A 25956-nucleotide genomic window follows, 5' to 3' on the forward strand; every position below is an offset into this window, starting at 1 on the left:
CGGCCCTGGCCGAACGGCTCCCTCCGGCCCAGGCCGAGCGGCGCCCGGCTGCCCCAGCGGCTCCGGCCCAGCTCGGACCCCAGCACCCCCAGCCCGGACCCGGCCCGGCTCGGGCCCCAGCAGCGCCGGCCCGGCTCGGGCCCCAGCACCCCCAGCCCGGACCCGGCCCCCAGCACCCCCGGCTCGGACCCGGCCCGGCTCGGGCCCCAGCAGCGCCGGCCCGGCTCGGGCCCCAGCACCCCCAGCCCGGACCCGGCCCGGCTCGGGCCCCAGCAGCGCCGGCCCGGCTCGGGCCCCAGCACCCCCAGCCCGGACCCGGCCCGGCTCGGGCCCCAGCACTCCCGGCCCGGCTCGGGCCCCAGCACCCCCGGCCCGACCCGGCTCAGGCCCCAGCAGCGCCGGCCCGGCTCGGGCCCCAGCACCCCCGGCCCGGGCCCCAGCACCCCTGGCCCGGACCCGGCCCGGCTCGGGCCCCAGCACCCCCGGCCCGGCTCGGGCCCCAGCAGCGCCGGCCGAGCACCTCCGGCCCGGCCCCAAGCCCCGCAACCCCGGCCGGAGCGCAGCCCGATTCCTGGGCTCTTTAAAGCCGGCCTTGGTCAGGGGACAGGGAGGGGAGGTTGGATGGGTCGGGAGTTTGGGGGGGGCTGTCAGGGGGGCAAGGGTGTGGAGAGGGGTTGGGACAGTCAGGGACAGGGAGCGGGGGGGTTAGATGGGTCTGGGGGGGCTGTCAGGGGGGCAGGGGTGTGGAGAGGGGTTGGGACAGTCAGGGACAGGGAGCAGGGGGGGTTAGATGGGTCTGGGGTTCTGGGGGGGCTGTCAGGGGGCAGGGGTGTGGAGAGGGGTCGAGGCAGGCAGGTAGCAGAGGGGGTTGGATGGGTCAGGAGTTCTGGGGGTCCTGTCGGGGGCGGGGAGCAGTTGGATAGGGCATGGGAGTCCCCGGGGGTCTGTCTGGGGGCAGGGGTGTGAATATGGGGTGGGGGTGTGGATAAGGGTCGGGGCAGTCAGGGGACAGGTAGGGTCGTAGGGCGTTCTCAGGAGGGGGCAGTCAGGGGACAAGAAGCAGGGCGGCTTAGATAAGCAGTGGGGTCCTGGGGGGCAGTTAGTGGCAGGGGTCCCAGGAGGGGGCAGTCAGGGGACAAGGAGCGGGGGGGGGGTTCTGAGGGGGGCAATCGGGGTGGGAAGTGGGAGGGAGTGGATGGGGGTGGGGCAGGGGCGGGGCTAGAGCAGGGCTCCTCCCCCCCAGTGTCCTCTTTTTTGCTTGTGGAAATATGGTAACCCTACCTAACTAATTAAATTGATATCAGGAGAGAAACACCAAGAGAGCACAATACAGAGGTGCTGTAACTTGGGACTGCTGCTTAGCTACTTATAAAGTTTTAGCTTTAAAGCATTAACAGGATTATATAAAGCCTTCAGATCAGCAAACAACAGGCAGTTGGACAGATTTCAGGAAATGATTGTACTGGTCTCTTACAGGATGTTTAGCAAGCATCAGTACTTTAAAGTTCTTTATGAAAGCTTCTGTAATGCATGCAGTCAGGTACTTGCTTGATAAAACAATATTTCACTGAAGTAAGAGTCTATAATCACTGGTCTACTTCTGTTCATAAAGCTTTTAAACTTGTAATAGGTAAAATTATCAATGAGAGAAACAGTTCTAACACGTCTTTGAAGGGTGCATGCGATAATTGGGGTCAAATCTACAGGGTATATTCAGAAAAGCTGAGTACTGGAGGGATTCCAGATGATTTAAAATAAAAAGTTTCTATAATGCATATATAGTTCAACACCATGCTTCTGGAACTGGACAAATCACTCTTAGTAACTGGTTCAAGTATGCATATTTCTAAATTATTATTGCATGGTGACTGGCAGTTTTTCTGCTGTTGCACAATATCAAATCTTTTTAAATCTCAATGAATGGGACCTTTTAGAAACTGAGCTACATAGAACATAGGGTCATTGCTGAAGTTCCTCCATTTTTAATACAAAATATCAAACGAACCTTTAGCTAGTGCTTGGTAATAGAATCCTAACCTCTGTTACTTCTGACTTATAGGGTATCTTTGTTACTAGGGTTCAGCCTGATGGACCAGCATCCAGCCTGCTCCAGCCTGGTGATAAGATCCTTAAGGTAAGAGGGAACTATGTTTTTTGTTTAGTTTGTAATTTGAATTTAGTTCTAGATCAAATTTGCACAATATACAAGTAATTTTTTTCCTCACTGCCAATTAGTTTAGACTATTTCCCACTTTTTGTTAGCTAATTTAGTTTATTAATTTAGTTTATAATTAATTCATAGTACTTTATTTAGAGGTAGGCATTTCTCTTCCCTTTCTCAGAGGGAATGGGAACAAACCAGTGTGGAAGGGATGGGAAACATGAAGAAAGGAGACAACTTGTCTCAGTGGCATGCACCACCTTCCTGAGAGCTGAAGAAACCCTCCTGGAGAAATCTCTGAGATCAGAGCGCGGTGTTACACAGTAGTGGGCATGAGGTCCAAGCAGCATTCATTCTTCTCTGTGGCTTCTGCTCCCTCAGAGGATGTAGTGTTCAGGCACAGGAGGGAAGAGCTAATGGCAACATAGAGGAGGCTACTAGACCCTGCAGAGAATGGTTCAGAGAGAAAGTCTGTTGCCAGGATTGGCTCAAGCTCTATAGGCTTATGCTCTGGATCCACAGGGTCTGGAAACTGTGACCTTTCTACCTCCCATAGACCACAGTCTGCTCCTTTTTGAAATGAGCCTGTGGCATCAAGATGAACCTGGTAGAGAGTTTTTCCCCCATCGTTTTTGCCCTCCCATGTACTTTTCAGAAAGGGGAGCATTGGGCTCTTCTTTATGTACAGTGAGGTGCCCATCTCGTTACCTCTGTCTATGTGCAATGCACATACTCCAGTAATCAGTTCCGGAGAACAGACTGACCAAAAATAAAGAATGGTCCTCCACACAGTTCTCTCACACAGGTAAAACCCTGGAAAAAATAAATGTGCTTTGCATCAAGATCAACAGATTCCAGCTCTGTTAAACTAACAGGATAATACACTCCAAAGGAAAGGGATCTTCTCTGGGAATGCCCTTTCACCCTGCCCTGCAGAGTTGAAATCATGGATCTATTAGCAGGAGTATGATCTCAAGCTCTCTGGATGATGTGGGTAAGGATCTGTAAAGGACCCAAACGATATGTAAACCCATACTTCGAATGGCAACAGATATAACAGTCCCATTTATTGTCTTTAAATGCAAAGCCAACAATAGAGCTACTCTGAGATGATAAAAAGCAGTTTTCCCTACAACTTTCTAAAATTATGTTTACTTCTTTTAGTCACTATTAGTGTATGCAATATTTTTTTACCTCAACAATTGTGCTGTTGTATAAACGAATAACATCATGCTATTTCAGTGTTATTCCTTTGCTTGTTTCTTGTACGTGAATGAAAGCAAGAATTTGAACATTTTATTAAGTGGTTGACAACTCAAGTCATGTTTATGATTTTCACATTTTCTTCCAGTATAAGAGCAAATTTCTCTGCAGTCACATTTTCACAAAGAAATGTGACTGCAGTACTTTGTCTCTCCTTCACTGTGTGAATACCTTTGAAATACTCTTACCAGAAGAACTGACTTCCCTTGTGCTGGAGAACAAAAACATTTGAGTGGCCTCAGAAGAAACCTGGGGCCTTTTTTGACAATTGATTTCAAATGAAAGCTCTACATTTTAGTATGGACTATTTAAATCAAGTCCCCTGGTGTAATCCAGGCAAAGGCAAGGCAAGCTGCCCTGACGGCATTTTAGAAATTCTCCACTGGTGGAAGATCAAGATTTCCCACTCAGAAGTAATGGCAAATAACTATACTTTTTCCAAAAAAGATGCTTTTCTACAGAATCCTGGAAACCATTATTTTTACCTGGAAAATGTATTGTCACTATAAATGGTATTTTCAGGCAGAGTGAGTATGTGAGTGAGGGAAGAGTGATTCTAGCTGTGCAAAAGGTTCATAGCAGACTTTGAACCCTCTTGAACTTATCCTAGGGTTGAGGTACATTGCATTTTGCAAACTTCTATAGTGGGGCAATCTGCAGTTACACTAAGTATCATACCCGTGCCCCTGTTCTCCCAGGTCACCTTGCACTAGAAAGAGTCTCATTGACTTCAACAAGCTTTGAATCAGGCCTTCATTGTTGCTAATTTGTTTGCAGTTAACATACATCTATATGAACTAATTTATTAATATTATATTATATTATATTACTTGAAATTGTTCCCAGAGAGCAATGAATTAAAGAAATCAGCTAACAAATCTAAATTAAGTGTTTTAAATAAGAGACAGCTAGAATTATAAAGCAGAACATTGAAGGTAGGTTAAGTAAAGCAAACAAACCAAGAATAGTACAAAAAATAATGAGGTAAGAATGTTGTCTAAAGTTGCAAGCAATGTGCAGAAACTGTGGGAGTATTCCTGATAGAATCCTTTGTAATTTGTACTGTTTTATACAAGTGTAGATGATGGATTCTACTATTCTGCACATTATATAATTTTTATCTAGGGTGTACAGTTCAGACCTAGTTTAATTTCATAGTTGTCATGTTATCTCAAGTGATTTTTCATGGTGTCATACAACAGGGACATTTGTTGACAAGCATTCACAGTATAACATGTGAATGGCATTGAGTTATCTACCATTAACAGTGACATTAGCATGTGTCACTGCTGTAATAAATTGTTCTGTATTTCCTACATTGTAGCCTGATAATTGCAGAAGTGCAGTAATTTGACCGACCCCATAAGAGATAATTTCTGGAAATGCCCTTGTCACTAGGTTGACTCAGTGCTCTTTAGAATCAAAGCAACTGAGATCAAGAGATGCAAAGGAATGCTGGAGGTATAACAGCAGCAATACATAATTGCATGGGATGTCTGCTTTCCATTTTAAATTCTTCGGAATTTTTCTGTTAATCTGGTCTGTACTCTTTCACTTATACATCAACAGGCAGGAGTCTTCATGATATAATTAAATACAAGAAAGACAAAACATATTTATTCCAAATAGGTGACAAGTATTAATAATAAATTTACCTGCAACTTTTGGAACTGCATTCTCTCTCTTTAATGCTGTCCATACTGCAAGAGTGAATGCACTGTAACTGAAAAACAGTGCAGATGGTTTACCTACCAACCTAATTTATTATACCTTTTATACTTCTGATCTCATTTGAATAGCGACACTCAATTAGTTATGATTACTTTGTTGTTGAGAGGAAAAACAGGTTAGAGGAAAATATTTATTGTACCTAGTAGACGGCGAGGTCTAACAACATGATTCATGGTGGTAGCTTAGAGCCAATTTTGCCTGTGAACACCTTTCAGTTATCATAGGTAACTGAAAAACAGCTTCAAGTGAAAAACAATTAAAGAAGCGCAACTGTCTCCTGTTAGTGAACTACTTTAGCAAAGTTTATCCAGTTAATAAAATAGGATTGCATTTGACCCGTATGTAGAAATGTGGAGAGAAGAGGAAGCACACAAGCAGTCTTTCTTTCCCCACGTGTGCACCCTTAAAAGGTGTGGGAAGAAAGTGATGCTTAGCTCTCCCTCTCCTCTGTGCAGTGCTTGGCAAAGCTGGCTAGATGTGTCAGAGGAGTAAACTGAACTTCATGAAGAGGCATAGCAGCAGTCACAGTACCTGCCTCTACCTGGTTGGTTCCACCACTGGGGGAGTGCCTTTCAGGCACAATTAAGTCAAGAGAGTTTACATTGCTGTTTTGTTCTGAAGAGTGACTTTCTAAAAATGGCATCACAGCATTCCAGGTTTGTTTCTCAGTTTCCATATCAAATGTAATATCTTTTTTCTCAGTACCAAACTCAAACTGGGAAGTAAGCAAGGTTTTACTTTTGTACATTATCACCAGTAACAGACACACACTAGGCAAATTATGTCCTCAGTTACCCTTGTGCAACCCTACTGTCTTCCAATTATACCTTCGCTTCTATCTGTACAATGCCACTGAAGGCTAATGGGGTTGTGCCGAAGTCATTCAGTGAGTGATCTGACCTGCAGAACCTCTATTACTGATAATGGTATGCAAGGATGAGAGAACCCAGCTTGTGCCTCAGAGTCCAGGTAAATTTGCGGAATTGGCAAAGTATAATCTGTTTACTTTTATACAGAGCAAATTCAATTTGGAATCAGTGAGATAGTAAACATGGAACTCCATATGCCAATTTTTTCAGAATAACTTTTCAGAGTAGAACTGCACATTTAGAAACAGAGTTTTAAAAACCATGATAGTGATTTGGAAATAATGATTATCAATCTTAAATCAAAATGTTTGTCATCAATTTAAGGCAGCATAAATTCCTTAATCATACAGTAAATCAGCAAGTTGTAGTAGTACTCATTGTCTTGCCTCTGATAATGTTTACAATGTAGTTTAAAATTATGGAAATAATAACCTGAATATCTAAATAATCTTAAAATTATTGGGTATATAAACTCAATGGTTAATAACTTGACATAAACAATTTTAAGTACAGTATTCCATGACCTGTATTTCTTTATCTGTCTCCTTAATCATTTTATGACGTTTCCTTTAAGACCAACATACAATTGGAATATTTTGTTCAGAAAAGTTTGAAAGTACCAGGTGATTGTGTGGGATATGTGACCCGTCCAGACATAAATATCTACAGCTTTCAGAGCTGTACAAGCACAAGAAGGAAGCAGATCTTGGCACCACAGCAGCCTGGCCTATTCAGAGTCAGACTGTTGCAGATGCTCCAGAAGAACCAGGTCCATGTTGACATGTTAAAAAATAAGCTGGGAGATTTCATGCAGTCATGTGCCCTCCCTTCATGCACCCACAGGTTATGTTTCAGGGGCATTAGTTCTTCTCTTTATGGCCATTCACCTCTAGTAGTGTTGGAGTAGCTCTCGTGCAAGTGTGGGGACAGATTGGATCCAAGCCAAACTATGAACCAAGATTTTGTTTTTTAAAAACAAAAGGTATTATTGGATGAAATCTGCTTCTATGTTCTGTTCTCACCCCAGTTACCAGTTTGGATCTTTTTAAGGGCTCCTCCCTTCTTCTCCAGTTATAGAAAGGTGTTGTTGGGAAAGGAGAGGAAAAGCTCCTGCCTCATCACCCTTAGAGCCTTGCCCCAGTCACCCGTCATTTTTTACTTTGTCAGCTGTATGGTCCTTTCCTCCCTTCCTGTTTATAGCTGGTCAAAAAACAAGACATTATTTTCATGAATATTTATGTTGACATTCCAAAATTTAAAATTTTTTAACCGGTTCTATTCCTGGACAACATCTAGAACAGAGCTGTCAGCTAGAGAAGGCCCAAACTGCACTTTGCAGAGTGGCACCTGGTGACTCTATTATTTGGATTACAGAAATGTCTAGAGCAACCCAAACCCAAGATTGAGGTCCTGTTTTGCTAAGCACTATATACACAGTAAAACTAAGAAATAGTCCTTATCCTGAAGAGCGCAGACTCTAATAGGCAAAGGCAGACAAAGTATTATCACCCCTCTTTCACAAATAAGGAATTAAGTCTGGTTAAGTGACTTGCCTATGATCACAGACAGGAATTGTACCCGGATTCCCAATCCAATATCTTAACCACAAGACCAACTTGCTTCCTCACAGTGAAATGCTGGTGGATTCTTGGAGCATGCTCATTCTTAGTAGCCCTATTGTCACTTATAGCTAACTAGCTGTGTCAAATCTGAGATATAAATGTTTCTTACTGTAGGTTGTGCATTTCAAGATCTATATAAAGATAGATATGCACCCAACCCTTCTGTGCACAAAATTCTCAGTGCTTAAACTGGAGTCCTGCATGTAGAGGGCTTGCTGGATTGGACTCATATACACTAAGGTCCAGATTCACAAAGGGATTAAGTGCCTAACTGCCACTAACTGCTTAATTCCAACATTTAGCTACCACTGGCATTCACCACTTAGCTGCTGCCTAATTCTGTAGGCCTCTAAGTCTAGCTTTCTGCCAGTATAGGCACCTAAACATCTGCTGCTGAGCATGCGCACAGCTGCCTCAGTGCTGATCCCAGTTGCCTAGCTCATGCCTAAGCCTTGGCGGAATTGTAAAACTAGGCATTGCCCTACCTTTGTCACCTGCAGGGCCTGATCTGGTAGATGTAGTCGAAGGCCAGAGGAGAGGAAGTGATGGTTATACCTTTATAATCTTTAGCTGAGTGGTTAGCACAGTCACCCAGGATATGGGTGACCCAAATTCAATTCTCTGTTCTAATCTCTATTTAATTGGTTATACAAAATGGAACAATTTCAACAGGAGAGACAGAGAGATACCCCATAATAGCCCATAGCTCAGTGATTAGAGCACTCTTCTGAGGGGTTCAAATTCCTGCTCCACATCAGACAGAAGGAGGAATTGAACCACGTCTTGATTGACTGCTATAACCACTAGGCAAAAGGTAATAAAGTGGGGGGAAGCACCAGCACCACTGTTTCCCCCCCCCCCCCCCCCAAGAAAGGGCTTAGGCACCTAACTCCAAGAGAGGGTTCATGGCTGTTAATCCCGAGCAGAGATAGGCATCTCCCTTTGGCCTGGATTTAGGCAGCTAAATTCCTTTGGGAAGTGGAGCTTAAACTGCACCTGTCTCCTCAGCATTTCCTACTGGCTTTGTGAGGCAGCTCCCTGTTCAGAGTGCTGGCTTTTGTGAATCCCATTCTTAGGCACCTAACTCTCCCCATACCTGGGCACCTAACTCCGGACTATGAATTCCACAGAGTGGCATGCCACCTAAGCATCACATTAGTATTTGGCTTGAATAGCACAAAATGAGCTTTCTTTGCTCATTTCCATCCCAAGGAATTGATTGAAATCAGAGTTGCTAAAAAACAAACAAAAAACAGATGCCCTGGGTGGCAAAGTTGAGAAACATCTGAAAATGTGGAAGTGTTTGGATCTGGAGTATTGTTTCAATCCATTGTACAATCAGCTTCCAAGTCCAAACTTTGGATTGGAACGGGGATATAGGCTTCCCCAGAGTTTGGAGGAGTTTGGATTGGGATATTAGGTTTGGGCCCACCTGGGCCTAATTCTTCACTGCCTTATTTATATACATTTGTGCAGAAACTGATAACTACTCTCTGAGTATGGTTTTTCAACAAGTTGTGTACCCACCTTATAGTAATTTTATCTAGGCCGCGTTTCCCTTCTTTGCTTATGAGGATGTTATGTGGGACTGTGTCAGAAGCCTTACTAAAATCAAGTTATATCACATCTGTTGCTTCTCCCCAATCCACTAGGTCTGTAAGTCTGTCAGAGGACATAATAGGTACTGTGTTTGCTTTCTCCAGTCATCTGGCACTTCACCCATCGTCCATAAATTCTTGAAGACAATCACTAATGGATCCAACATAGCTTCTGCTAGTTCCTTAAGTACTCTGGGTGAATTTCATCAGGCCCTGCTGACTTGAATACATCTTGTAAAAAGCTGCATTATTATCCTAAAATCACAGAAAGTTTAGTGGGTTTATAGTCTTTTTAAGATGCAATTAACAGTATGAAATTATTCTGGAGTTTTTGTACTCTGAGATTATCAATAAAGTTCAACTGAAATAAATTGAAAATGTAATTCAGGGATTTTAATGAGTTGGTTTTGCTCTGTTTTAAAGCCATGAAGATGTTTATTGTCTATTATTATAAAGAAGTCACTGAAATGAGGATAAAAGATGTACTAATTAATGTATTAGGTTAAGAATAATTTGTCATATGCACAGTAAACACAATAACAGAATTCTCTGGTTGTTATTAATTCATAGCTGAATATGACTGTTCAAACTTTAAGACCAGATAGTTTTCTTATGGTTTTGATATGGAGAGTCCTGGGACTCAAGACATCTGTGTTCCATTCCCAGTTCTGCATCAGACTTCTTTAAGTAAGAGTTGGTCTACACTGGAAACTTACATCAGCATAGCCCCCAGCGTAAACAGCATTAGGTCAATGAAAGAATTCTTCTGTTGACCTACCTACTGCCTCTCAGGGAAGTGAATTACCTACACTGATGGGAGAATCCCTCCCATCGGCATAGGCAGTGTCTACACTGAAGCGCTACAGTGGTTCTGTTGTAGCGGTTTATGTGTAGACATACCCGTAGTCACTTAAACATTCTGTATGCCAATATCACCACTTATAAAAGGGGATATTAATACAGATATCACACGGAACTATTGTGAGGTTTAATTCATTAATGTTTGTAAAGTGCTTTAAGAGCCTCAGGTAGAAGGTGCTGAATTAATGCCAAGTGTTAATTATTTGGAGGATGAAAAGTCATTTGTTTCTGTAGCTTCCTTTTGGCCTCTTTGTGGAACATTAAACTATATCTCATTATCAACCAGAATTCTCATATCTTTCTTCTGGCACTCATAAACTCATAGATAATTTAACTGCTTATCAGGTAAGAAACATTTATATTGTTATAAAAAATGGCAGGAATTTTAATAGATCGTTTTAGAGATGAATAACTATACCGTACAAGTCCAGAAAACATGACAAGAAAAATATCTAGTTATTTCAGATAACTTTTGCTTTCATATGTTTGTGTCCAAGTCCAGCAACATCAACATAGAGTATTATTTTCAGAGAGCAGCAGGCAGACAATTTTCATGTTATTTATATGAGAAAATGCAGAATGTGACTTTCCCCTGTAAAAAAGTAAAATTAAAAAATAACGCCTCAGTTCTTCCCCCTTACATACATTGAGTAGTATCTTATTCTACAAGTAGTACCATTGACTTCAGTGGAACTACTCCAAAGGGCTAATGGTGGCAGAACCTTGCCCTGAATGAATGCTGACCATCAAGATTATTTGCTACTTACCAAGAAGTGTTTCCTATATTTGATGGGTACACAATACAAAGTGATTGGGGAAAGAAAAGCTCATGCTCAAGTGTGCAAACTTTGCCAACTCTCAAAACAAAAAATGGAGATAACTTGGAGAAAAAGTTGGTTGTGCAAGGTATAGTCTCCTAAAGGCAGGGTATATATGTGAAACCACTGCTCACAGGGCTCACCAGTCCTTAGTATGTTTAATGTGATGAGCAGAGTGGAAAAAGGGGGACCTGCTGCTCTACAGGTAGAAGCTGTTCAAGAAGGATGGGCAAGTCATGCAAATGAGCTCTTGTCCACCCTAGCCCTCTGAGCGTCCCTGTGCAGTTTCTTTGGCGCTGTGAGGGATGCAGGAGTTCTTCTTCAAGTGATTGCTCACGTGTATTCCACTATAGGTGTGCGTGCTCGCCACGTGCCCCGGTGCCGGAAGTTTTTCCCTTAGCAGTACCCGTAGTGGGGGAGCACCACTGCGACCCCTGGAGTGGCGCCTGTATATCACGCCATAAAGGGGGCTGCGTGCTCCCCCCACCCTCAGTTCCTTCTTGCCGCCAGTGAAGGTAGTCGGAACTTTGTGCTCCAGCCTTGGCTGCAGGGCTTCTAGCCTTAGTGGTACTTGTTCATCGATAGCTTCTCTAGTTGGTAGCCTGGCTCGGGGCATGCCCCGTGCCCCAGGCTTCAAGTCGTGCGACTCCTGTCGCAATTCCATGCCCAGAAGCGATCCGCACTCCGAATGTCTTCGCTGTCTGGGCGAGTTTCACATAAGTGAGAAGTGCAAAATTTGAAAATTGTTTAAGCCCCAGACTAAACGCGAGCGCGAGATTCGTCTCCGGGCCCTCCTTATGGAATCGGCATTGGCCCTGGCACCGGCGCGCCGACCCAACCTGGCCCTGGGTGCCACGTCATCGGTGCGGAGCGAAGCCCCATCTACCAGTCGGCACCACTCCCCAGCCAAGAAGCAGGGCAAATCCCAGCGACGCCGTGAGAAGGACAGGGGTGAGGCCGGACCTGAGTTGGCCAGCCCACGATCCCCGTCGGGGCCCAGACCTCCGACTCGTGCAGAGTGGAGTAGTCCGGCCCTGTCCGCGTGGACCTCCCCGCCGATATGGGTTCCCTCCATGCCGGAGGCAGCCCAGGCGGCGCGCGACGTCCTCGCCATGCCGGTACCAAGCGGGCCGTCCGAGGTGAGGCTCCGGTCCCGAGGCAAACCACCGTTGGGCTCCCAGCCCTCACCGGCTACGTCGGTTGTGGAGATCTCCTTCCGATCTGCCGGGCCCTCACGTAGCCCCAGACATACCTCTACTCCATTGTCGGGGTCGCCTGAGAGTGAATCGCCTGAGTCGTCCTCGACCCAGAGAGGCAGCAGGCGCCGGCATGGGAAGCATCGACGCTCTGCATCGAGTGAGAGCGGATCTCGACGCCGACGGCACCGGCGATCATACCGTGATGATCGCCACGTTCAGAGTGCATACTGGCACTCACCGGCACCGCGGCGCCACGCCCGGAGCCTCCGAAGAGAGTCCACGGATACGCCCTCCGACGTCTATTCCTATTCATCGTCGAGGTCGAAATCCCGTGGCAGGAGCCGGCGTGGACGGCACCGCTTGAGCCGTTCCCATGGCATCGTGCGATCCTCGGCCACCTCTGCCTCAGCTCCCAGCCGCCCCTCCCCGGGCCGTGCCGTTCCCCAGGAACAGATAACCCTGGTGGGACCCCAGGTGGCGCAGTGGCAAGGGGCACCCTGGCAAGGACAGTGGTGCCAGTGGGCACCGGGGCCCCAGGCACCCGCACCGCCGAGGCCCCGCTCCGTGGTGGGGGCATCCCAAGGTCACTCTGCGTCCCCATCTAGGCACCGAGGGCAGTCCTCGGGTGCCACGCTGACGGCACCGCAACCGGTCCCTGATGTGGACTGTGGCATACCGGCACCGCCCGATGCTCTCAGGTCCGTCCCGGTCGCCCCGCAGGCACCGGATGAGTCCATAGCGTCACCGCCTCCTCCTTCTCAAGAAGATTTCAAGGCGCACCAGGAGCTCCTCCGACGTGTAGCCGCCAACCTACACCTGCAGGCGGAGGAGATGGAGGAACCATCGGACAATCTTTTCAATGTCCTTTCCTCCTCGGCACCGGGCCGCGTGGCACTGCCACTTCACCAGGGGGTGGCAAACATCTCCACGGGCCTATGGCAGACCCCGGCCTCCCTCCCGCCTATCTCTAAGAAGGCGGAACATAAATACTTCGTGCCCACGAAAGGGCACGAGTATCTTTACACCCACCCCACTCCGAACTCCTTGGTGGTGGAGTCGGTCAACCACCGTGAGCGGCACGGGCAGCCCGCACCGACCCCGAAAGATAAGGAGGCCAGGAGACTAGACACGTTTGGCAAAAAGGTTTATTCCTCAGCCAGTTTCCAACTCAGGGTGGCGAACCACCAAGCCCTCCTGAGTCGCTTTGATTTTAACTTGTGGGGCTCTTTGCCAAAATTCGAGCCCTCCCTCCAAGAGCAGGACAGGAAAGAGTTCAAAAGCGCTGCTTGACGAGGATACAGCAGTAGCGAAAGCAGCTCTCCAGGCCGCCTCAGACGCAGCTGACACGGCGGCTCGTTCGATGGCCACGGCTATCTCCCTGAGGCGTGCATCGTGGCTTTCCCTCTCGGGACTGTCGGTGGAGTCCCAGTCTATAATGCAGGACCTGCCATTTGATGGCAAAGCATTATTTGCAGACCAGACAGACACCCGTCTGCACGGGATGAAGAACTCCCGCACCACCCTGCACACACTTGGTCTGTATGTCCCGCCGGCCAAGGACAAGCCCAGACCGCAGCCCTCGGCTTCCCCAGCACGGGGCAGATACGAGCCCCCACCTAAGAGGCAGAGAGAGCAGAGGCGTCGGTCCCAACGCCAATCCTGTTCGGCCCCACGACCTGGGCCCTCAAAGGCCAAGAGGCCAGGGAAATGGCGTTTTTGACTCGTTGCGGGTGGTCACTGGGCCTGTTGCCAGTGTACCCTCCCCACAGTTAATAAAGTTGAGTTTTACCAACCATTTATCAGCCTTCCGACTGCAATGGTCCCATATAACGTCAGACCGATGGTTCCTCAGCACCATCTCCCAAGGGTACAGGTTGCAGTTTGTTTCGGCCCCTCCTCACCATCCGCCGGCCCGGGAGCTGGCTGGGCACCCGGAGCATGCCCCCCTCCTCAGCCAGAAGGTAGAGCGCCTCCTCTCCCTGGGAGCGGTGGAAAGGGTACCTCGGGAATTCCAGGGCAAGGGCTTTTACTCTGGGTATTTCCTCATCCCGAAGGCAAAGGGTGGCCTGCGGCCCATCCTCGATCTGCGGAATCTCAACCAGTTCCTGGTTCGTTGCAAATTCCGCATGGTGTCCCTGGCCTCTATTATTCCATCCCTGGACCCGGGGGATTGGTTCACGGCTCTGGACCTCCAGGATGCATATTTTCGCATCCATATTTTCGAAGGTCACAGGCGCTTCCTCCATTTCCTGGTTGGTCAGGACCACTACCAGTTTACGGTCCTCCCCTTTGGGCTCCCTACTGCCCCCAGGGTCTTTACAAAGTGTATGGTGGTGGTGGCGGCCCACCTCAGGAGGAAAGGGCTGCAGATCTTCCCGTACCTCGATGACTGGCTGCTCAAGGGCAAGTCCTGGTCTCAGGTATAGGAGCAGATGAATTTCCTGCTAAACACCTGCGGGGCTCTAGGCCTAGTGGTAAACGAGGACAAATCCACGTTAGTCCCGGTTCAGCGTATAAACTTCATAGGAGCACTGTTAGATTCCCAGGTGGCCACAGCCTCCCTCCCACAGGACAGGTTCGAGATGCTCAAAGCTTTCATCGCCTCGGTCACAGCCTTTCCGGTAACTATGGCACAGGTGTGCCTTCAAATCCTAGGCCATATGGCAGCATGCACCTCTGTGGTGCCAGGCTCAGGATGAGGCCCCTTCAGCTTTGGCTGGCCTCCCGGTACTGCCAGGCCAGGGACGGCCTGGACAAGGTCATTACAGTACTGCCGACGGTGGTGGCAGACCTGCACTGGTGGTCTCTCCCGAGCAACATGCTTCGGGGTATCCCCTTCCGAGAGCCCCCTCCTTCACTAGATCTAGTGTCGGATGCCTCGGACCTGGGCTGGGGAGCCCACATGGGGGACTTCAAGACCCAGGGTATGTGGTCTCCCGAGGAACTGACCCTGCACATAAATGTCAGGGAACTCAGGGCTGTGCACCTGGCATGCGTGGCCTTCCACCAGCACATAGAGGGGAAGGTGGTCAGAGTTCTCATGGACAATACGACTGCAATGTATTATGTCAACAGGCAAGGGGGCACATGTTCCCGGGCCTTATGCCAGGAAGCCCAGCTCCTGTGGGAGTTCTGTATAGCCCACGACATCCTCCTGAGGGCCTTTTACCTGCCCAGCAAGAGCAACACGCTTGCAGACCGCCTGAGCAGGGTGTTCTCCCAACAGCATGAGTGGTCCCTGCACAGGGAGGTGGCCAGGTGGATCTTCCTGCAGTGGAGCACTCCCCAGGTAGACCTGTTCGCCACCGCCCAGAATCGACTGTGTCCCCGGTTCTGCTCCAGGGTGGGAGAGAGCGAGGGTGCGATCTCGGACGCGTTCCTGCTCCCATGGTCGGGGCCCCTGTTGTACGCATTCCCGCCCTTCCCCCAAATAGGCAGGGTCCTACAGAAGGTGAAGTCAGACGGGGAGCGGGTTATCCTCATAGCCCCGGACTGGGCCCGTCAACATTGGTACGGGACCCTGCTGCAACTCTTAGCGGGGCCCCCTCGCAGGCTGCCTCTCCGCCCAGACCTCCTCTCCCAGGAGGAAGGTCGTCTCCTCCATCCCAACCTGGCCCCGCTCCACTTGACAACGTGGCTGCTCCGTGGTTGAATGAGGAGGAAGGGAGATGTTCTGAGGATGTGCGACAGGTCCTGCTGGAAAGTAGGAAACCCTCCACACGTCGAACCTACCTGGCTAAATGGTATCGGTTCTCTATGTGGGCGAGGGATAGAGGTTCCTCTCCCTCTTCGTCATCTATCCAGCTTGTCCTCAATTACCTCCTGTCCCTTAGGACCCAAGGGCTGGCGCCCTCCTCTATCAGGGTACACCTGGCGGCCATTTCGGCTTTTCACCCCCCGGTGCAGGGCCTTTCGGTGTTTTCACATCACATGATGTCCCGGTTTCTAAAAGGGTTAGATCGGGCATTCCCTTACGCCAGACCCCCGGTCCCGCTCTGGGACCTGAACCTAGTGCTCTCCCGCCTCACCGGGCCTCCTTTTGAGCCCTTAGCCACATGTTCGTGGTCCCACTTATCATGGAAAGTGGCGTTCTTAGTAGCTATCATCTCAGCCCGCCGGGTCTCCGAGCTCAGGGCTCTGACCTCTGAACTACCGTATATGGTCTTCCATAAGGACACGGTTCAGCTCGGCCCTCACCCCGCCTTTTTGCCGAAGGTAGTCTCGGCTTTTCACATGGATCAGGATATTTTCCTCCCTATCCTCTGCCCTAAGCCCCATTCCTCTAACGAGGAACGCCACCTGCACATGTTAGATGTCCGCAGAGCGCTGGCCTTCTACCTAGACAGAACCAGGCCATTTAGGAAGTCCCCCCAACTGTTCATTGCATCGGCCGAGCGCATGAGGGGGCGTCCGGTCTCTACCCAGTGGATCTCCCGCTGGATCACCTCGTGCATTCGCACCTGTTACGACCTGGCAGGGGTTCCCCCACCTCCTATAGTGAAGGCTCATTCGACGAGAGCTCAGGCCTCGTCAGCGGCCTATGTGGCTCACGTCCCTATTCAGGACATATGTAGGGCTGCTACGTGGTCCTCTGTCCACACCTTCTCCTCGCACTAGTCTCCCAAGCACGGGATGATGCAGGGTTTGGTAGGGCGGTGCTCCGCCCGGGTAACCCTTAAAACTTAAAACTTTAAACTCCTCCCCACCTCCATCAGGTATAGCTTGGAGTCACCTATAGTGGAATACACATGAGTAATCACTCGAAGAAGAAAGGACAGTTACCTGTTCCGTAACTGGTGTTCTTCGAGATGTGTTGCTCAGGTGTATTCCACATCCCACCCTCCTTCCCCTGTGTCAGAGTTGTCTGGCAAGAAGGAACTGAGGGTGGGGGGAGCACGCAGCCCCCTTTATGGTGCAATATACAGGCGCCACTCCTGGGGTCGCAGTGGTGCTCCCCCACTACGGGTACTGCTAAGGGAAAAACTTCCGGCACCGGGGCACGTGGCGAGCACGCACACCTATAGTGGAATACACCTGAGCAACACATCTCGAAGAACGCCAGTTACGGAACAGGTAACTGTCCTTTACATCCGCCATGGAAATGGCAGAGGATGAGACCTCAATCTGCACCTTGCAGTAGTACTAAGGAGGGCACAGTGGTGGGCCTCCTCCACTCGCCCAGTTTTCATGGGAAGAAGGGGATATTCAGCTCAATGGACTTTGTCACTGCTCTGTGGCTAATATAGTGTTTACACAGTCTGGGATTTCAAAGGAGTCTAAGGGAGTTAGGTGCCTAACTTCTGTTAAATTTCAGAGGGATTTGGGTGCCTACTTCCCACTAGTTCCTTTAGAAATACCAGCCAAAATCAACAGAGGTTGCAAGTGCTGTGCCCCTTCCAGGATCAGGTCCAATATCTGTCATGATTCCACCAAGGGCAGTCAGAGCAGGGGCAAAACCAAAGCTGGGATAAGAGAGGATTTTGTAGTCAAGCCCGGCCAGGGTCGATACCAGGGGTCCGAGTCTGAGTCAGGTTTCAGGGTCCGAGTCAGGAGACAAAGTCAAGCCAGTGATTCAAGTGCAAGGAACAGTTATGGCAGCTACAGAAGATCCATACTGTTGTCTGGATACTTCTTGGAATACCCCTTGGGTTTATATAGGGCAAGGAGCCACAGGGTTGCTGTCTGTCAAACCCTTGAGACAGAATTTCCCATGATCTGGGTCCACAGCAGATCATAGTAAGTGAAGCACAAGTTAGTTACAGCTGCTGCTGGGTGACAACCTGGAGCTGCCAGCTGCCTGGTAGCTATACAGGCCTGGGTTCTAGACTCAGACTTTAAGGTCAAAGGGGACCATCGTGATCTTCTAGTCTGACGTGCACATTGCAGGCCACAAAACCTCACCTCACCTCTGGGGCCTTACAGTATCACTCTGTTTCCAAGGTGATTATATATGCTGTACTGTGCATTCATCTTGAGACAAATGTGGCTAATCCAGTTCCTCTGAGCTAGGAAGTATATCTAACCTATGGGTATACAACAACCAGTAATGGGTCAGAGAGTGGCCCATTTTAGCTTGAAGAAGCTAAATTTCCATCATCAAGCTGAAAGGTGTTTGAGGTAATTTACCTTTCTCTGTTGGATTTCATCTCACTACCAGATACTGCTAAATCACCCCAACAGATTATTTACCACAGGGAATCTTAATACCCTCTGACAAGCCAATATGGGTTATTATGTGTGATTGAACTGTACTATCAGAGTCTGAGTTAGACAGTAAGTAACTGGGGGCAGGGACTGTCATCTTAAATGTTTGTTCTGCACCAAATGCACGGTAAATAAGTTGTTAATAATGATAACATAGTGGCAAATTATCCAGAACCCAGCCACTATGCTTTCCTTTTTCAGATTTCAGAACCTGGCCATTGCTTAATTTCTGGCCAACAAACTTGGGATGGATTCTTGGTAAGTCTCCCATTGAATTAGACTTGATGAGGATTTTTCTGTAAAGATGGTATAAATGGTGAAAAAATGTTATAAAACATATTTCTTTTCATTGCAGATGGCAGTGAGAACACATGAAGAGGCAGATACTTCCTGATCCCATTTCAGAGCCAATCTTCTGTCCTGAAGAAATAACACAGTCAATTGTAGAGCATGTTTAGAATGTCTGAGGTATCAAAAGTGAGATTTTTGTGTGTGTATTGGGGAAGCTGTTTAGCTCGCCCCATGTAAAATGTGTTGGGTCTTTGCAATAACATGCATGCTATCTGATATGGCCCATGAATGGGGAACATTTCTCCTCAAAAAGCCTGCCCTTCCTGTTTTTTTTTTTTTTAAGTCAGCATTGCATTTTTTTAGGAATGGTGGGGAAATAATGGCAAATATACAGACCCAATCTACAGTAGTTCCCACTGAGTAAATCAAGTTACAAATGTTTCAGGGAAAGATATTGGGCCAGGGCTAAAGATACAGGGAAACCACATGCTTTGCAGGTGAAGAACTGCTCATTACTGAGAAATGTCCCTTCTTTTTCAAGGCCATTCAGCTGTAGGAACTTTGGGATGGATCGTATTTAATTTCTCAGTACAATAGCTCCCTATCAATTTTCACCATCACTAGGTCAGAAAAATCTCCAGATTTGACACAGTATAGAGAAACAGCAATAAAAAGAGCGTCTTTTCCATTTTCTCTGGAGTCCTGACTGAGAGCAGCTGAAAATATCCATTCAGAGCTACAGTGCTTCATGTCCTACATATGAAGTTTGTGAGTGTTCATGGTCTCTTGGCTTCCAGTCAAGGCCTCCAGGTTAAAAATACCCCCTTCTTAACTGCTGTAAGGAATGTGACTCAGAATGAAATGTCTTCCTTCAGATAAGACTGAAGGATTTGCTGTACCTTCTGAAGCAGCAACAAGCATCTGAATCAGAAATGATGGTAAGGAAGGAAAACTGTGGTAGGAGCATAAGTGGAGATGAGTCTTCAATTCCTTGGCTGATTTTTCTATGCTTTTTGTTGCCTTTTGTGGTGCACTGAGTCTCTAAGCCTGTTATGCAGTTCAGGTGTAGAGAAATTTCTAGTCTGCTTATGCAGTTGCCTTCATTTGACTTGACATTGGGCATTCTGAAGCTCAAAGGTTGCTCTGTAGCAGATAAAAGAGGAGGTCTCCCTTAGAAACAGAACTGATGGATGTCAAAGAATTTAGAATAAAATAGAGTTACTGGATCTGATTCCCCATTGCCTATTGTCTTGTGTAGTCAGTTACTGCTAGGCAAAATGCAAGTAAAACTACCAAATCAGAATTCTTCTCTTACACTTGGTTAACATTTTACACCCATTTTGCAATAACTTTGCATTATGTAAGTGCCATTTTCTTGGATGTAAGATTTTTTTTTTTTGGTCTTGAATGATCTTGGTAACAAAATAATACAACTCTATAAACTACCCACTGACGTTTAATGCCTAGGCTACATTTGGAAAAAAACTGTAGGGATTAATAGTAATTTATTCCTGATTTTTTTTTTGTAACTGAAAGTTTGTCATCCAGTAGAAGCTGTAATATAATAATCTTCCTCAGAGAATTCAGTGAAGAATTACCTTCTTTCAAAATGGTTGCCATCTCTCATTGTTCTCAGTAGGAGTGACACACAGTGACATCATAGGGGGTTGGGGGGAATTACTTTGTCATTAACCATCTATTTAATTTAATCTGGGCTTTGGACACTAAAATGCATTAATCTTAATTGTATGGTCATCACTGTAGGACAGAGTTAAGGTTGTTTGGGTGTCCTCACTGTACATTTCTATACTTTAATATGTTTGGATTCATTTTAACTTTAAGCGTAACTGAATTTCCTGGATTTGTAATTCTTTGTTTTGTTTTTATTTTATTTTGGGGGGAGATAATTACAACATCCCTGTAATCTATTTTTACAGTAAATTATTGATATGTACTCTCAACCTTGCCTCCGTCTTAACATACTGTTTTGTCAGGAATTAGATCTAAATAACTATACAGGGTACAAGGCAATGGAGAGCAAGGCCCATAAATCCTAGATATACATGGATTTAATAGCATGTGTTACAGGGAGTGGGGTGAATACAGCACATAGGCTGAAAGAAATAGAGGATTCCTGACTGTCATTTATCCATATGTTACCTAACAGAGAATTTTCTTTCCAGTTGTGGCCTGTTTCGGCTGCTCTGGAAGTGTAATGCGGGGTAAACTGGCACCCTGGGAAATACTCCCTCTGTAAAAGGGTTTCTCCAGTGACTAGGGCTGGTCCTATGCAACCCTCAGTTGCAGAACCAAGCATCTTGTGGATGAGATTGCACTGTTCTTTGGCTTATTCTAAGTGAGTGGAACAGATTGCAGGTAACTGTGTGACTTTGCTGTAACAAAGATCAGCTCATGAGGTCGCTGTGTATAACGCTAGGGGCCAAGGAGGCCCCAAACACTGCCCTGAATGCCAGCGTGTCCTTTTGGGGGTTTGCTTTTTGACACACAAATGAATGCCTTTGAAACCTTTTTCTGCCTGATATTTGTACCCTGTTTCTCAGTGCTAAATTATATTACTGTATGAAGTAAAACAAACATTAATAAAAGGAGTTGCTCTTTACTGTAGTGTTGTCTTTCTTTTCAGCATGGTTCTGCCTGTTACTTCTTTACTTATACTTTTAAAGTACATGTACATAACTGCTGTAGCTACTACGCTGTTATTACATGGCACTTTCCCTACCTTCTGTTTCCCCACCATCAGAAGTTTGCATCCTGAATCCTTTGCATCCATTATACATTTGTGTGTTGTTGAAGATTTCAACTGTGCGGTTGCCTCTCAAATGAGATCTTCTTCGTGTTTCATGAACAACAGAATAAAATGGACTCTTCCATTTATTCACCACACATAGAGGCCTGATCCTTTGCTTTTTCAAGACAATGGATGTGTTCAAGTAGAACAGGATCTGGACCCACATATAGCTTCTTCAGAAATTGCAGTCCCGCTCAGATATTATCATTTCTTTATTTTTAATTTATGAAATGTACTTCTCCACTAAAATTCAAACCTCTTTACAAAAATGAAAAAAACAATAAACAACAAATATCAGAACAAAATGTACTTCTAGCCCAAACCACTTGGAACCTGCCTCTTCAGTCACCTCTCCTATCTTTGACAAAAGCCCATGTAAACAGATGAGCTTTTGTACCTTGGACTTGCATAGACCAAGAGTGAAATATCTTCCATCAAGAGATCCTGTTTCTTGCCCCTAGACATTCTAATTTAGTGACTTAGTAAAACTGCCAAAACTGATGACAACTTTATGCAGTGTTTGTGTAGAGTTTTGCATGTGTGAGAGAGACAACATCATTTGGAATTTAGGGAAGTTAATCCAGACTTAGACTTATGTAACCAAAAGCAGAATTTGGCCCATCTAGTTCACGCCAATTCTCTCAAAATATAGCATTTTTTCTTGGGATTTATAGTCATCACTTCTTATTTTTAAAAACTTAATGAAATCATCATGTTTTTATAAGTAATCTATTCATAGTTTAAAATTCCAGACCCCCCTATCACATCTACCATTCAGCTTTCTGTGGTGGGCCTGAATTCAGTGCAGTTACTCCTGATTTTTCCTAATGTAAATGAGAACAGAATCTGGTCTAATACAACATACACATAATTTTTTGTGTGTAATTTTTTGGACGCAACAGAAGATATGATTAAAACACTGGCCTACAGAAAAAAGTGCAGTGAAGACATTCTCCTAAAGAGCATGTGAGCCACAGCATACCAGCAGTCAGAAGTGGATAAAGTACTTGAAAAATAGCACAAATTGAAATAATCTACAGTTACACATCTTCTGGACATAACATGAAAACACTGAAAGGAGGCAGAAATTCTATGGCCCCAAGAACTTGCAGCAAGAGAGTACTGTGGCATTTTAGTCATGTGACAGAATGCAGGACTAAATAAAAAAAAAAATCCCTCTGGACTGTTGTTTCTAGTTGGCAAGGTCCTGCATACAAGGGAGCATATGTGACTGTGTTGTGTTGGGGCCATGTTGTGACTGCTGTCTGTAGCAGAATGTGGAGTGATCATACACCTGGAAATGCTTATGTCATGTAATCAGTAGTCTTATGCTTTGACACATTTACCTTCGGTAGCTTGTTCACAAACTGGTGTGGTGTGCCCCTATGGTGATATGCCTAGACTCAACTCAAGAGCTGGAGCGTTGTACTTCTGAGGTGGGAGTACCAGGTCTGTCTGTTACAGTGTCTAGATACTACGATAGGCAAAGTAGAGATTAGATAGAACTAGATGTAAGCAACTTGCTCAGCAGTATCTATCTTCCTAATACATAGTTACCCATCTGCCATTTTCCCTGTCATTGTGAACTGCTTTTCTGTTAGTAGTTAACGATGCATTAGGCAGAATTAACTTCCGTGGAAATGTCATTTGGAAACTACAGGGAAAAGCACCTTATAACTTGGTAAGATTATTGATAGATTCAGAGGGCATGCTCCCTGAGTATAGGACTCAGCCTGCAGCCCCTCTGCATGCAGGACTCCCAATAGCTTCATTTAGGAGTTCCACACAGAGTAACTTCACCATCAGGCTCTCACTGCAGATAGCTCACTCTTTATTCAACTGACATATCCACTTTTTCCATATAGAGTCCTTCCCTCCCTTCCGTCACTGCTAGATGATGGTAGCAAAACACGTACATACTTGGCTACATCTGCTTGCTTGGAGACCTCTGGAACTAACTTTCTTATGCTTTGTCACTCAACAAACCATGCTTGCTGGGGTAACATCTACTTTATGTATCCTGAGATTAAATCTATACCCTTGATGGTCCAGTTAAATCTCTAATTGTATAGCTCTAACTGTTGTGTAAGATACTGCTATAGCAGGATTTTTTAAAAAGTTATAAGAAGTGAATTGTTACACTATTATTATTTAATTAGAATGTTATTGTTATTCTCTCCAAGGTATGGAATCACATTTCCACCAATCAAAAGTAATCACAAGTCATCCAATGTTCTTTTTAATCTTTGAACCATCAAGTTTCTTTTACTTTAATTTTCAGCTCTCCCCCAAAAAAGGAAAAAGTGCTAAACATAACTTTATTTGATTATTTCCTGTTTTTATTTGTGTGTTACAGGCAAATGGACACAGTTTTGTACATATGGAACATGAGAAAGCTGTATTACTACTGAAGAGTTTCCAGAATACAGTAGACCTAGTTATTCAACGTGAGCTTACTGTCTAAGTATTTTTTATAAATAGTAAAAATATGTCTAGCCAGATCTAACGTTCAAACAGAAATTTATACATAGGAAACAAATTTTGCCAATTGCTGGACCAATGGCAAACATTAGTGCCAAATGTATAATACTATATGTTAGTACTGCGCCTCTTGAAAAATGTTAACTATATAAATATGATGTTCATGTGGTTATGTATTAGTTTTAATTGTCAGCCTCTGGCTGTGCATTGGTGCAGTTTCTTTTTTTAATCAAGTTACTTCTCAAAGTGGATTTCATAAACTTCAGAACACAGAAGCACACAAAAGCTCTTTATGAATTCTGCTGTCCATCAAAAATACTGCCTCAAAGTTGTATATATCTTTATAAAGAAAAACATATATTGAGTTGTAATTCCCATAAAATATTTCTATCACCAGTGCTATACTAAAAGAAAGATTATAGAGAAAAAATATTTTCATAGACACCACTAAGAAAGTAAATATTAAATTTGAACTTTAGTATGTTGATTTTTTCAATGCAAATATATATATATATGCCTTATAGAAGTAACTGTACAAGTACAGTGTTTAGTGCTGAGTCCATACTAATTAGTTAAATTATTGCAATACAGGGTGAAATACTTCATAAATTATACTTTCAAGCCTGGGACCTAAACATAATAAGTCTAGGCAAAATTAATTGCTTTTGTCTGATCCTTTTAGCTGATTACATGTAAGCTTGTGAAACAGACATAATTTTAGATAGTGTTGTTTCTCAAATAAAAGCAGTGAGTGGTGGTTGGCAGGAAAACCTAATGCTTTATTTTTGTGAATTTTTTAATTTATTTAAAATTATAGAGCCCTTTCAATAAACTGTGATTCCCAATTCTCCCACCAGACTATAATACCCCTGAGTAAGGAGGGCCAAATCTAGCCCTTTGTGGGCAGCAGTCCCATTGAAATAAGTGGGACTACGTAAGTACAATGCATCGCTAGTAAGACTAGATGACATTTAAAATATTTTCTGTCTGAGGTGTGCTATATAAATACCAGTAGATAAATCTCAGTGCAGTTCTAAGGGGACAGGAATAGACACAGCACAAAACTACATTACATTGGTGTTATTTCAGTAATCCAAGTTTTAGTAATTCCTACAGCTGACAGCACGGAAAATCAATTTCTGTGCCATGGCTAAGTCTACATATATTGGGTAAGATACAAGTAGTTTTTTTTATTCTCCCTACCTCTCCTCCAGCTCTTTCTTGTCCATTATATAGTCAGCTATGTCTAGATCTGCATTTGGAGACTTTAACTTCCCCCTTAATTAATGAAGTCTTTGTTGGGAATAAAACTAGACATTCCAGTGGAACCTCTGTCACATTTAAGGCCGGATGCTGCAGATTTTGGAGTCAATGGAAGCTTGGCTAAGTAAAAGAGCTTTTCCTGGTAAGTGAGCAGGAGTTCAGGCTTTTCATTCAGACAGTAGTTGAGCTTCAAGATGCGTCTTCCCCACCTCAACCCCCCCAAAAAGCAAGCATGATTCTCTTTGTATTTTGTTGTATTTATATACAAATTGGCAGAGGGGATGCTCATATTTTGAGCAATGAAGGAAGTCTTCATTGTGGCTAATTAGTATGTGGTGTTCTTGTTTTGATGTAACACACTTTTGTCTTTTCTGGAGCGATTCAATAGATGCAGTTAGGAAGTCACATATGTGCATGGATACCTTGGTTCAGCTATCTTGTTAAACTTGAGATTCTAGGGCAGGTACTGGCAGCAGATGAATAGCATATATATGATATGGCACCCTGGAGTATATTCCATAGATGTGGTTATTTTCATGTTTCGTCAATGAGTTCTGAGGCAGGCAGCTGTGATCTCAAAATTGCATATAGGTTCCTGGGTCCAGGCTCTTAGCTAGTACACACTACACCATGTGCTTTCATATCAAGTACACAATACCTAAAGCTCAGGAATTATTTTTTTTTAGCTACTAAAGAGATTTTTTGACAATGACTTAAACATGGTGTTTTAGAAATAAAACCAGAAACTCCAAATTGCCTTTGGAACTTCTACCCTTTTCAATTTCC

The 25956-nt window shown here is 45.4% G+C and overlaps 1 protein-coding gene across 2 annotated transcripts in view; it reads left to right on the plus strand.

The window, feature by feature from the left end:
- Nucleotides 1-23890, plus strand: part of LRRC7 (leucine rich repeat containing 7) — a 210836-nt gene extending 186946 nt beyond the window's left edge. For both annotated transcript variants that reach the window (XM_065409206.1, XM_065409208.1), the window contains 2 exons: nt 2060-2134; nt 23783-23890. In XM_065409206.1, coding sequence (XP_065265278.1) covers nt 2060-2134; nt 23783-23890 — 183 coding nt within the window. The remainder of the gene's footprint in view (nt 1-2059; nt 2135-23782) is intronic.
- The last annotated feature ends 2066 nt before the right edge of the window (nt 23891-25956 follow it).

Source organism: Emys orbicularis, chromosome 8 (genome assembly GCF_028017835.1).
Source record: "Emys orbicularis isolate rEmyOrb1 chromosome 8, rEmyOrb1.hap1, whole genome shotgun sequence".
Lineage (NCBI taxonomy): Eukaryota > Metazoa > Chordata > Testudines > Emydidae > Emys > Emys orbicularis.